The following is a 14,949-nucleotide window of genomic DNA, read 5'->3' on the forward strand; positions in this document are numbered from 1 at the left end:
GCATGTACGTGCGAACAAGCCCTTACACTTTGTCTAAAGTCAGCTTGGCTAGGAGGGTCTCAAACTTATAAAATGTACAAATTATTAAAGGGACTTCACATTAAAGTGAATCTATTTTTTCTACCTAAACTGAGTGCAGCATAGAGTAGGGGCAGAGACCTTGATTTCAGTAATGTGTCACTTATGGGGCTGCTTGCTGTAGTTTTGATAATAATCTACTGATAAAATAGAGATTTTATCACTTGAGGGCTATAATCCTGCTGACATTTAGTCCTCCAAATTTATGAGCCCTTTATAACCCAACCTGAATCCAACAGATTCCTGACTATGCACTGTGTACATAGAAAGTTGCCAATCAGTGGTGGGGGAGGGGTTATACAGAGATCAGCATTCAAAGAACTGGTAAAAACAGTAATTTTATCACTCAAGGACTAATGGTCATGCTTCCATGTAGTCCTTCAAATTTATGAGTTCTGTATAACCCAACTCCCACCACTGATTAGTAGATTTCTGCCTATGCAATGTGTACATAGAAAGTTGCCAATCAATGATGTGGCAGATTTACAGTATAAAAAACAGTAATTTGATCTAAACTGCAGCAAACAGCCCAGTTAGTGATTTACCCCATGACTAAAAATATCTGTAGAAAAAATGTGACAGAGAAGTGTTACATACAGTTTGGAAAATAAGTATTTGATTCACTGCTGATTTTGCAAGTTATCCCACCTACAAAGAATGGAGAGGTCTGTAATTTTTATTGTAGGTACCCTTCACCTTTGCCGGAGAAAAAAAAAATCCAGAACATCACATGGTATAATTAAAAAAAAACCAATTCATTTGCATTTAATTACATGAAATAAGTATTTCATAGAATAGAAAAACAGAACTTAATATTTGGTACAGAAACCTTTGTTTGCAATTACAGAGGTCAGACGTTTCCTGTAGTTTCTTGACTAAGTTGCAGTAACTAAGTTACAGATCTTCTCCAGATCTTTAAGGTTTTGGGGCTGTCGCTGGGCAACATTGAGTTTCAGCTGCCTCCAAAGATTTTCTATTGGGTTCAGGTCTGGAGATTGGCTAGGCCACTCCAGTACCTTGAAATGTTACTTACGGAGCCACTCCTTAGTTGCCCTGGCTGTGTGTTTTGGGTCATTGTGTGCTGGAAGAATTAGCCAAGACTCATCTTCCATGCTGTTACTGAGGAAAGGAGGGTGTTGGCCAAATTCTCGTGATACATGACCCCATCCGTCCTCCCTTCAATACGATGCAGTCAACCTGTCTTCTTTGCAGAAAAGCACTCCCGAAGTATGATGTTCTCACTCCCATGCTTCACGGTTGGGATGGTGTTCTTGGGGTTGTACTCATCCTTCTTATTCCTCCAAACACGGTGAGTTGAGTTGATATCAAAAAGTTCTATTTTGCTCTCATGTGACCACAGGACTTACTCCTATGTCTCCTGGATCATCCAAATGGTCATTGGTGAACTTCAAACAGGCCTGGACATGTGCTGGTGTGAGCAGGAAGACCTTGCAGACCCTGCAGAATTTTAATCCATGACGGTGTAGTGTGTTACTGATGGTAATCTTTGAGACTGTGGTCCCAGCTCTCTTCAGGTCATTCACCAGGTCCTCTTGTGCAGTTCTGGGCTGATTTCTGACCTTTCTCAGAATCATCTTTCCCCACAAGGCAAGATCGTGCATGGAGCACCAGACTGAGTAAGATTGACAGTCACCTTGTGTTTCTTCCATTTTCTAATACAAGGGGCTGCTGATAAGTCTTTGGCTTTACCTAGAAAGACACGAGATAGGATGATGAAACTATATTTATTCCACATACTCTCCACTGATGTTAACACACTTCTTACATCGGTATTCCAAGTTCTGTAAACCTAGCAAAAAGAAGGATTTCGGTTGTGCCTCAAAACAGGCATCCATACCAGTGATGGCATCAGAAATGGTGTGAAATTTGGTACCCTTGAGGTGTTTGTTCAGGTTTGGAAACAGATGATAATCGAAGGGAGCTAGATCTGGTGAATAAGGTGGGTGGTGAACCAGCAGGGTGCCCAGCTCTGCCAGGTTTGCTGCGGTCACTTGTGCAGTGTGAGCAGAGGCGTTATCCTTTGGCCTTCAGAGCTGCCTTCAATTTGTCCAAAAGTTCAGTGTAATACCTTGCATTGATGGTGGAACCCTTTTTAAAAGTAGTCCACTGGCAGCACGCACTCCTTATCCCAGAACACAGACGCCATTGCCTTACTGGCTGATGTTTGCACCCTGAACTTCTTTGGATGAGGAGAACCACTGAGCCTCCACTCTTTTGACTGCTTTTTGTTTTCAGGGTCATACAAATAAATCCAAGTCTCCTCCATAATGACCAGTCTATCCAGGAAGTTCTTATCAGTCCGGAAACGCTGACAAATGGACCGGGAAGTTTTCACTCTCATGCTTCTCTAATCTGTTGTCAAACATTTGGGGACCCAATTTGCAGATAGCTTCCTTATGTCCAAATGTTCATGGATAATGACACAAACACATTCACGGGAAATTACAACAGAGTGATGTCGGCACAGCAGGTACATCCAGATTTCAGGTTATATAAAACACGACTTTATTCACAGGACACGGCAGGACTTTGGATACATCACACTGCAGGATAACAAGAAACACAGCAGGATATCAGGGTACATCACACGGCAGGATATCCGGGTACATCACATGGCAGGAACACAAATACAGGACACAGGACCAGGCTGGAGTCTTGGGGGAATGCCAGTAACCAGATATGCCAGTCCCTAAATATGCAGATACCTGGGCACGCTGGGACAATGGTTAACCAGACTACAAACAGGATACCAGCTTCAGACAGGTGACCGGACTCAGGAAGTTAACTGGACTCAGGAACAGAAGACCACAGCTCTTCAGGAATACAGGAAACAGGACCAGGCTGGGGATTGCCAGTATACTGGACTCAGGACCAGAAGACACCAGGCCTTCAGGAGGAACACATACAAAAACACAAACAAAATAATACAAAATGTTCTACCCCTCCTATCAGGGGGAGGAGCCTTAAATAGCTGGTGCCTCCCAGCAATAAGCTGGGGACACCTTAGCAAGGTGCACACATCTCCCTATAAAAGATGAGGAAGTGTGCGCTCGCAGCCCCTAGGCTGGAGAGCAGGAAACCCCACACAACATATGCAGAACCTGCAGCCTACGTGGGAGCAGAGCCGACCACAACATGGGCATCCACCGGCAAACACAGCTAGGGACTGCACGTATACACGGCGGCAGAGAAGAAGGAAGCAGGTACACTGCACAAGGTACAGAGGGACGCCGGCATCCCTAGTATGCTGGCATGACACCACCATTTTGCTTTCCCGCGTGCATAGAACACTGTTGCCATAAGCAACAAACACAAAATTTTTAAAACATATATTAGACACATAAGGCTTTCATATGATGTAAAATTTGTTAACATAGAAGCAAAAATAAATCACAAAGCCAAAGACTTATCAGCAGCCCCTCGTAATTGAGCCAACAGTTGTTGCCTCCTCACCAAGCTTCTTGCTTATTGTCCTGTAGCCCATCCCAGCCTTGTGCAGGTCTTACATTTTGTCCCTGGTGTCATTAGACAGTTCTTTGGTCTTGGCCATTTTGGAGAGATTGGAGTGTGATTGAGTGTGTGGACAGGTGTCTTTTACACAGGTAAGTGCAGAGTAGGAGCTTCTTAAAGAAAAAATAACAGGTCTGTGATAGCCAGAATTCTTGCTGGTTGGTAGGTGATCAAATACTTATTTCATGCAGTAAAATGCAAATTAATTATTTAAAAATCATACAATGGGATTTTTCTGGATTAATTTTTTATTTTTAATTTGTTTTTATTCTGTCTGTCGCAGAAGTTGAAGTGTACCTACGATAAAAATTACAGCCCTCTCCATGCTTTGTAGGTGGGAAAACTTGCAAAATCGGCAGAGTATCAAACACTTATGTTCCAAACTGTACATACATACAACAAGGACTTCTATATGTGTCCTATACCAAATACAATAGATCAGGAGTTGGTAAAAATGTCATATTGGTGACAAAGGATAAACCTAATTTGTCACATTGCAACAAGTATAAACAGCTGCTGCTATCACTCACAAATATGTATCTTGGAGCTTCTGCGGATGTTTTCAGCATGTTCCTGAGCAATTATTAGCAATTTTATTAGAAACTCTTTAGTCATTTCGCAGGCTAGAGTGGCTGCTAACAGAGATCAATAACTGCATTTCCCATAAGAGTGTGATATAGCGTATCATTAATTGTAATGGATGTGGAAATCAGAACTGAATTCCCTTTGCTCTCCTAGTCTGTGGCTTCAGCCTCTCCCTCCAGCTCTCCCCTGTCTACCACCTTTCCACTCAGCTCCGCTCCTCCCTTTCCACTCCAGCTCTCTCCTCCCTCCCATTCAAGCTGTGTGCAGGAGCTGTCACTGGCACTGTGGTGCTGAACAGACGTGCTCGTGTAACATGGCTTTAGCTCGGCTCTCTATGCACTGAGGATCCTATGGCAGATACCGATCTCCGGCCAGCGACATGAACGAGTCCAACAGGTCCGTCCTCAGTGCTGTGGAGACCAGGAGATCCCATCCAAGATATCAGCTGCCCCATGAGCCCGATCCAAGCTTTAGGAGGCCTCTATGTCACCCCCGGGATAGTGGACTTGCTGTGGGAAGAAGGCGCCAATCCCCACGGACAACGGAGAGCCCCCCAATAATGAGAAGACTTCCTCAACAGGAGGCAGGATGGAGGAACAAGCAGCCTGGTAGCCCACATTATCAACAGTACCATGCTAACCATAATCGCTATCCTTCCGTTCATCCCCAGTACCAGTCCCGCAAGTATCACTCCAGTAGCCCACCTCCTGACCACCACAGTCACATCCAGCACCACCCTAATTATCAAAGTCATCACCAACACACCCCCACTCATCAGCCGCATGTCAGTCAGACCCAAAGCACCCATCATTTTTATCAGCATATGTCTCCATATAACCACAGGCACTCTCCAAGTCCCAAGCAGCAATCCCCTAGTCCTAGGCACTATAACCAAACCCCCAGGCATCATCAACCAAGTCCCAGGGACTATCCACCCAGTCCAAGGGAGCATACACCTAGCCCCAAACAGATTTCTCCTCTTCCAAGAGATCAGCAAGACAGTAGCCAAGAACAGAGAGCAAAAAAGAAGGATTCTGGAAAAGGGTCTGAAGGCACCTCCACTCAACCCTCCAAAGCCAATGACCTTCCTGTGGCTAAAAGCAGCGATAGTGACCCAGAGCCGGACACGGAGCCCCTGTTTGTGGAGTTGCATCCTATCCTTAGCTCAGTGTTTGGTCAGGTGAGAATCTTGTATATAATTACCCTTATGCACATTGTATCATTGCCAACTAATGTTTAGAAGGGTCTCCTTTCGTCCACATTACCGCCAAATCACTTAATGGATAATGTGGCCTTTTCCCTTCTATATTTGAAATACAGTTAATGTCTCAGCCTCAGTAATCTTTGAGTTCTTAGCAGGTTTGGAACTATGACCACATGGGCAAATCTGTGAAGGCATAGGCTGCCAGACGTTAGATATTGGAGATATTAGAATATTCCCTTTATGTATTTTTCCTAGTGTGTACATAAGAATATATATATATATATATATATATATATATATATACATACACATAGTATATATACTTTGTACATGAGTGCGTGTTTTATATATATATATATATATATATATATATGTGTGTATACACTCAGTTTGAGTGCATGTGTTTATATATATATATATATATATATATATGCACACAAATATATAATATGGTAAACATACACACTGACAAATAGAAGACGTTTTATTACATAGCTTATAGTGATTACATTTGCATTGACAGAGCTACGTTATTGATCCTTTTATATAGTGCCTATCAGTTGAGCCTAAATCTATAAGACTATATTGTACAATCGTAAGCAGAAAGTATAGAGTGGTTTAAATGTACTTACATTTGCAACATGTTCCTTTTTAGCTGTTAGTAATTATTACTGTTCATTTGTCCTATGTGACTGACAAATTAATATTATTACCTGTAATAAGTCTGATTTATTATTAATTGTATTTATTCATGTATAATATATATATATATACACACACATACACACACTATATATTATTATTATTATTTATTATTATAGCGCCATTTATTCCATGGCGCTTTACAAGTGAGAGAGGGTATATGTACAACAATCATTAACAGTACAAGACAGACTGGTATAGGAGGAGAGGCCCCTGCCCGCGAGGGCTCACAGTCTATAGGGTATGGGTGATGGTACAATAGATGAGGACAGAGCTGGTTGTGCAGTGGTGTACTGGACTGAGGGCTATTGTAGGTTGTAGGTTTGTTGGAAGAGGTGGGTCTTGAGGTTCCTCTTGAAGCTTTCCACGGTAGTGGAGAGTCTGATGTGCTGAGGTAGAGCGTTCCAGAGTATGGGGGATGCACGGGAGAAATCTTGTACGCGATTGAGGGAAGAGGAGATAAGAGAGGAGCAGAGAAGGAGATCTTGTGAGGATCTGAGGTTGCGTGCAGGTAGGTATATATATACTTATACTATATATGTATCTATATACTGTATATATTAAGTTAACGATCACTGGTGCCCTATATATTAATGTCTTCACACATTATTCAGTATTTATAAATAAATTCCCATAATGTTTGGACTAGCAGTTGCATTTGCTCGCTGGCTGTTAGAACATGCCGGAGTTTGTTATTTGGCTGGAGACCCGCCATTTGTAGATCACTGTTCTACACCAATAAGTTTACAAGGCGTAATTGCAGATGGCATAATATTGTATCTTGCCATTAGTGAATGACAGCAGATATTTATATGAAGATTGCAGCTCCCAGACATTTTATAGACTATGAAAAATCTCTTTATTGTTTAGATTGTTGCAATATCATATATGTAAATGGAAGTTTACTTTGGCCTTCATATCAATATTTTCTAAATCTTATCCAGAAAAGGGGCCTATCCCTGCCCCCGTCTTCCCATCGTCCCAAGCTAAAATGTCCTTTTGGCAGAGATCTAACCTTGATGCACAACAGTGAGCATAAAAAGGTCAGGACGTATTGGAGTCACGGAGCAATTGTTTTGCAATGCGCTGGGGGTTGTTATTGATCTGCACATATGAAATCCGCAATATCACTTATCCTATAGATGTGATCACTATTACATTTATATGTACATTGGTAAATATAAGTGTTTGAGTTTTTCAACATTTCATTTAGCTTTTTCATATATTAATGTGTTTTTTGGTGAAATCTGTGACGATGAATTTGACTGCAATTACAATCCTTGGGCTTTGTGCACACATTGAGTATTTGCGGCAGATTTTCCTGCAGCAATAAACAGAATGTCAGCAGGAAAAATGCTGCGTAAAATACACTAGTATTTAATGCATGCATTTTTTATATGTTTTTTTTTCCCATTTCAATAAAGAGGTGATGAACGCTGCAAAAAAGCAGAAAGAATTGACATGCTGCGGATTTGAAAACAATGCCTTTAAGGTGCAAATCTGCAATGAAAAACTGAGCAGCACGAGCACGAGGTGTCAGAAATCTCATTCATTGTGTTGGTACAATAAAGTGCTACGTTTTTTTTCTCACAGCAAAAACACAGCGTGTGAACGAGCCCTTACACGGAGTTTTCACTCACATTCCCCAGACTCCTGAGTGGCAATCCTGTATAGTGTCACAGCTAGAATAGAATAGACCATACTGTACATATTGAACTTTTACACTATTTGCACTGTCCATCAAAGTCAAAAGAATTTCCTGCTGTATCCCTCCAATGAATGCTAATGTATAGGTACACAACGGCATCCACCATGTATAGGCCTCCATTCATACCATGCAGTGCATGTTACTTTACTGGATCTTCTATGTCAGATATGTCTAACTCTGACCTGTGGGCCAAATCAAGCCCGCACGCTGATGTTATTAGGCCCACAATGCCTGGCACTCATTATTCCTTATGAAGGACTATGTGGGGCCCATTATTCTGTATGGAGGGACCTATTATTCTTTATTGAGGGCTGTGTGGGGCCCATAATTCTATATGGAAGGCTTTCTGGGGCCCATAATTCTGTATGGAAGGCTTTGTTGGACCTATTATTCTGTATGGAGGGCTATGTGGGGCCCATTATTCTGTTTGGAGGGCTATGTGGGGCCCATAATTCTGTATGGAGGGCTATGTGGGGCCCATAATTCTGTATGGAGGGCGTTGTGGGACCTATTATTCTGTATGGAGGGCTATGTGGGGCCCATAATTCTGTATGGAGGGCTATGTGGGGCCCATAATTCTGTATGGAGGGCTATGTGGGGCCCATTATTCTGTATGGTAGACTATGTGGGAACATTATTCTTATGGAGGACTATGTGGGGTCCATTGTTCTGTATGGAGAGCTATGAGGGGCCCATTTTTCTGTATGGAGGGTGTCACGGGGTTCTTCTCCCATATCACACAATCAACAGAGCGAGAGATGGCTGTACAATCCAAAGAGGAGCACAGGCTCCTGGATCGCTGGGTTTACACTCCAACTCACATTACTCCCTCTGTCGGACTCCATTGCTTCTTGTCTCCTCTGTGCTCAGCGAGCAGCCTGCTCCTTATCTTCCTGAGATACACTGGGGCCAAGAGCTGCCATCTCTTCTTCGAACCACACCACACACTGGCTTTTTGGGGCAGGGATCCCTGTCCCCAGTGTTTGTCCGTCAGACATCTGGGAGGAGGTGAATACTCTGTAGAATAGACCTGGCTCAACCACCTAAGTTAGTTAGGTGCTCTGGAGAAAAATGACAGATCCTATATAAATGTACTCCGGCACACTAGTGACACTAGTGTGCCGGAGTACATTTATACAGGATCTGGGAGGAGGTGGACTGGCTCTCACCCACCAGTAGATCAATTAAGGCTTCTTTACTCAGTCCCTGGTAGCTCAGGCCCAGATCTTTGGGTCTCTCCTTTAGACTGGAAGCAGTCCAGTTTCTGTACTCACTCTGTTGGTGGATCTCCATTAGGCTGTGCTCTGTTGATCCTGCCGCTGCCACCAGTTGTCACGGGGTTCTTCTCCCATATCACACAATCAACAGAGCGAGAGATGGCTGTACAATCCAAAGAGAATTTATTCCAAGCAAATCAAATGGTCCATAACATAATACACAAAACAGAGGGTAAAATTATCCAGTAGTGGTATAAATGTCCCCGTCTCTCTGAGAAGTCCCAGCTTCTCCTAGAGGATCAATCCTTCTTCCTTCAAGTTCTCAAACAGACTGACTGCCCCAGGTAAGCAAAAAGGTCTCTAGGCCCACCTCCCCCCACACCCAGGGACGGAAGCGCCTCAAGAGGCTATAACCTTGCACTATAGGGGGTGATTACTTACAAACAATACAATGTACACAGAAGCAGAACAAATAAGACAGTGAACCAAGCTTGAAATAGGAATCTGTACAGCAAGATACACCTCCCCCCATATCACACCATCACAGAGAGCTATGTGGGGCCCATTATTCTGTATGGAGGACTTTGTAGGACCTATTATTCTGTATGGAGGGCTATGTGGGGCCCATAATTCTGTATGGAGGGCTTTGTGGGACCTATTATTCTGTATGGAGGGCTTTTTGGGGCCCATAATTCTGTATGGAGGGCTATGTGGGGCCTATAATTCTGTATGGAGGACTATGTGGGGATATTATTCTTATGGAGAACTATGTGGGGTCCATTATTCTGTATGGAGAGCTATGAGGGGCCCATTATTCTGTATGGAGGGCTATGTGGGGCCCATGATTCTGTATGGATTACTATATTGGGCCCTATATTGATGCATTATTCTGTATTGATGACTATGTGGGTGCATTATTCTGTATGGATGACTATGTTGGTGCATTATTCTGTATGGAGGACTATGTGGGGCCAAAAATTCTGTTTGGAGGACTATGTGTAGCCCATTATTCTGTATGGAGGACTATGTAAGGCCCATTATTCTGTATGGAGGGCTATGTGGGGCCCATTATTCTGTATGTAAGGCTTTGTAGGACCTATTATTCTGTATGGAGGGATATGTGGGGCCCATAATTCTGTATGGAGGGCTTTGTGGGACCTATTATTCTGTATGGAGAGCTTTTTGGGGCTCATTATTCTGTATGGAGGGCTATGTGGGGCCCATAATTCTGTATGGAGGACTATGTGGGGACATTATTCTTATGGAGGACTATGTGGGGTCCATTATTCTGTATGGAGATCAATGAGGGGCCCATTATTCTGTATGGAGGGCTATGTGGGGCCCATGATTCTGTTGATTCTGTATGGAGGGCTATGTGGGGCCCTTTATTCTGTATAGAGAGCTATGTGGAGCCCATTATTCTGTATGGGGTGCTAGGTGGGGCCCATTATTCTGTATGGATTACTATATTGAGGCCTATATTGATGCATTATTCTGTATGGATGACTATGTTGGTGCATTATTCTGTATGGAGGAATATGTGGGGCCCACAAATGGAGGACTATGTGAGGCCTACGACTAGGTTGGCCCATGATCTTGTCCAAATTTCTTACTTTGACCCTCTGTATACCAGAAAAAATGTATGCAGTCATATACCAGCCCAATGGGACAATCATTTATCCTCTGTCAGGTGACTGTATATCTATGAATTTGATAAATGCAAGCCTCACTACAAGCAGCCACTGCAAATAGGCATTTGTATGCCTATTTTATCTTGCAAAGCTGAATGACATTTCTAGTCAGAACTTTAATGGCTTGATTTCTAAATTAAATCCTTCTTTACAATATGTGTCTTGACCTCGGTCTGTACAAACATTTGTCTTTTCACATCATCCCATCAACTACTGTCTACATTCTCTGTTACTAATTGTTAGTAATTGATAGTAACATTGAGTATGTTTATGTCATCAAATTAAATTATTTTTGTCAGTATTTTGAATTCATTTTTCATCTTTGTTCCTAAAGATAAAATATCTGAAATTAGTTGAAACCCACAATTCTTGAACGATTGCCATTAAAAACTCTGTGATAAAATTATATACAAAGCCATTTCCATTTTCTTACGGAAAATACAGATTTATTGGTTGTTTTATAGATCTGTCAGTTATACACAATATCCCAAGTGTAAGAAAACTGAGGGACAAATACCAAGTGCCTTCATTTCAGGGTAAGAATTTGGACTTGTTTAAACTAAGGCGGGCTTTGCACGTTGCGACATCGCAAGCCGATGCTGCGATGTCGCACGCGATAGTCCCCGCCCCCATCGCAGGTACGATATCTTGTGATAGCTGGCGTAGCAAAAATTATCGCTACGCCAGCTTCACATGCACTCACCTGCCCTGCGACCGTCGCTCTGGCCAGCGACCCGCCTCCCTCCTAATGGGGCGGGTCGTGCGGCGTCATAGCGATGTCACACGGCAGGCGGCCAATAGCGGTGGAGGGGCGGAGATGAGCTGGATGTAAACATCCCACCCACCTCCTTCCTTCCGCATTGTGGCCGGCGGCAGGTAAGTAGATGTTCCTCGCTCCTGCGGCTTCATACACAGCGATGTGTGCTGCCGCAGGAGCGAGGAACAACATCGTACCTGTCGCGGCACCGGCATTATGGAAATGTCGGAGGCTGCAACGATGATACGATAATGACGCTTTTGCGCTCGTTCATCGTATCATCTAGGATTTACACACTACGACATTGCAAGTGACGCCGGATGTGCGTCACTTTCGATTTGACCCCACCGACATCGCACCTGCGATGTCGTAGTGTGCAAAGCCGCCCTAAGATTTCCTATAAAAAAACCTTGATTTTGGTGATTGGTTTCTTAGCAGTTCACTAAAGATACTAAACTTCCACACACACATATATTAAAGGGAGCCTGTCATTTCCAGAAACGCTATGTACCGGCAGATATAGGGTTAATTGGTAGGTAAATTGCCTGGCTCCCTTAGGCTGCTGTCACACATCCGGTTTTTGACGTTAGGCACAATCAGGCGAATACCAGACGCCGGATGCATTTTTATCCTTACTGAATTGTATTAGCGCCGGATTGTGCCTAATACCTTTGCGCTTCATCCGGCATGCGCCGGATTCCGGCGAAATTTCTGTATCCGGCTGCTGGAAAAGATGCACAAGGGAAAGTTTTTTGTCACCGGCAAAAAAACGCACCGCACCATGTTGTAAAATAAAAGCCTATGGTCGCCGGATCTGTCGTAATGCGGCAAAAAACGCATTCCACTGACGGATCCGTTTTTTTTAACTGAGCATGCTCAGATGTGTAAATTCCTTTCTGGTTAGAAAATATCTCTCTCTGTCTGTCTATGTCAGTTTCTCTCTCTCTCTCTCTTTCTGTCGATGTCGGTTTCTGTCTGTCGGTCTCTCTCTCTGTCGATGTCGGTCTCCCTCTCTCTGTCTGTCGGTCTATCCCTTCCACCCCCTCTTTCATACTCATCGATCAACGACGCGGCGTTGCACTGCACAGTTGTCACAAAGCTCCCGCGGCTTCTCCTGCTTTGAAAATGCTGGCTGCTCATTATTCCAGCTCGTATTCACTGCTTCTCCCGCCCACCGGCGCCTATGATTGGTTGCAATCAGACGAGCCTCCACGATGAGTGACAGCTGTCTCACTGCAACCAATCACAGCCATCGGTGGGCAGGTCTATATTGTGCAGTACAATAAATAATTAAATAATTTAAAAAAACAACGCGCTTTAACCCCCGATTTTGATACCAGCCAAAGTAAGCCACACGGCTGAGGGCTGGTATTCTCAGGGTGGGGAGCCCCACGTTATGGGGACCCCCCCAGCCTAAAAATATCAGCCAGCAGCCACCCAGAATTGCCGCATCCATTAGATGCAACAGTCCCGGGACTCTACCCGGCTCATCCAGAATTGCCCTGGTGCAGTGACAGTCAGGGTTATAAGGAGTTAATGGCAACCCATAGCTGCCACTAAGTCATAGGTTAATCATGGCAGGCGTCTATGAGATACCCCCATCACTAAACTGTAGTGAAAGTAAATTAACACAAACACCGAAAAATCCTTTATTTGAAATAAAAGACAGAAAAACACCCTCTTTCACCACTTTATTAATCCCCAAATACCCCTCCAGGTGCGGCATAATCCACACGAGGTCTCACAACGCTTTCAGCTTTGCTACAGCGAAAGCTGACAGGAGTGGCCATACAACACCGCCGCTCGCTGTGAGCTCCACAGAGCAACAGAAGTGAGTCACGCTGTCAGCGGTGACGTCACTCAGGTTACCCGCGGCCACAGCTGGATTCTCGGTACAAACTGCTACAACAGATCCTTTTTTTTTTTACCAGATCCGTCGCATCAGTTTTACCACAATCTGCGCTGGATCCATTGCACCAGGCACACACCGGATTGTGCTTGACAAAAAAACGGATGTGTGTAAGCAGCCTTACAGGTGGCAAAATTAAGTATTATTTACCCTGCAACCACTCACTTCCAGACATAGGGGCGGTGCAGTAACTGCGATTTCTGGAGATGGACTTGTAACTTTGAGAGTGTTGACAGTTATTAAAAAATGTTGGTTCTCAAGTCTTCTCCTCTTTCTGTTCTCCATGTTTAGTGTGGCGCACACACAGACACATAATGCAAAGATTGAATCAACTTCTCCCCTTTCCATCTGATTTCAGGTGTGATTTTTTTTCCTTTTGCCCACACTTTTTACTTGTCACAGGTGAGTTTTAATGAGCATCACACGCTTGAAACAAATTTGTTTACCAATAGTCTTGGAAAGGTGGAAACAAGTTTGTGCAGCTCATTTTTGGAGTTTTGTGTGAAATTATGTCCAATTTGCCTTATTTCAGTTGTTTGTTTTTTTTTACTTTGTTCCAATATACCCAAAGGAAATAAGCATGTGTATAATAAAACATGTGTAATTGCAAAAATTTTGTGAAATACTTCATTTTTTCAAACAATTTCAAAGGTGCAAACATTTTTGGCTATGACTGTATATATATACATACTGTGTAATCAATATAAAAGCAGTGTAGGTCCAACAACCGGCACTACCACTATTCCACTGTTAACAGATCCAGTGGCTATCAATCATACACAGTGTATGGAGCTGGAACAGCACAGCTAGTGCACTGTGTAGAAGCCATTCTAAGGGCGGCTTTGCACACTACGACATCGCAGGTGCGATGTCGGTGGGGTCAAATCGAAAGTGACGCACATGCGATGCGATGTCGTAGTGTGTAAATCCTAGATGATACGATGAACGAGCGCAAAAGCGTCGTTATCGTATCATCGCTGCAGCCTCCGACATTTCCATAATGCCGGTGCAGCGACAGGTGCGATGTTGTTCCTCGCTCCTGCGGCAGCACACATCGCTGTGTATGAATCCGCAGGAGCGAGGAACTTCACCTTACCTGCCGCCGGCTGCAATGAGAAGGACGGAGGTGGGCGGGATGTTTACATCCTGCTCATCTCCGCCCCTCCACTTCAATTGGCCGCCTGCCGTGTGACGTCGCTGTGACGCCGCACGACCCGCCCCCGTAGGAAGGAGGCGGGTCGCCGGCCAGAGGGACGTCGCACGGCAGGTATGTGTGTGTGAAACTGCCATAGCGATAATAATCGCTACGGCAGCTTTCACTAGATATTGCACGTGCGACGGGGGCGGGACTATCGCTGCAGCATCGGTAACACATTGTTACCGATGTCGCAGCGTGCAAAGCCCGCCTAAGGCTATGTGTCCACGGGAGAATGTAGCTGCGGATTTTTCTGCATCAAAATCCGCAGCTTTCCCGCAAAATCCGCACCTTTTCAAAGGTGCAGATTTGCCGCGGATTTACCGCGGAATTGCCGCGGATTTTGGTGCGGATTTTTTTTTTTTCCCCAAT

The 14,949-nt window shown here is 44.0% G+C and overlaps 1 protein-coding gene across 1 annotated transcript in view; it reads left to right on the forward strand.

Annotated features, from left to right (window-relative positions):
• The first annotated feature begins 4,438 nt into the window (after positions 1-4,438).
• The window catches only part of CABP1 (calcium binding protein 1), a 56,883-nt gene continuing 46,372 nt past the window's right edge, over positions 4,439-14,949 (forward strand). Inside the window, exon 1 of the mRNA XM_075320579.1 lies at positions 4,439-5,374. Within this exon, the coding sequence (XP_075176694.1) occupies positions 4,574-5,374 (801 nt within the window). The 5' untranslated portion in view covers positions 4,439-4,573. The remainder of the gene's footprint in view (positions 5,375-14,949) is intronic.

Source organism: Anomaloglossus baeobatrachus, chromosome 1 (assembly GCF_048569485.1).
Source record: "Anomaloglossus baeobatrachus isolate aAnoBae1 chromosome 1, aAnoBae1.hap1, whole genome shotgun sequence".
NCBI classification, from domain to species: domain Eukaryota; kingdom Metazoa; phylum Chordata; class Amphibia; order Anura; family Aromobatidae; genus Anomaloglossus; species Anomaloglossus baeobatrachus.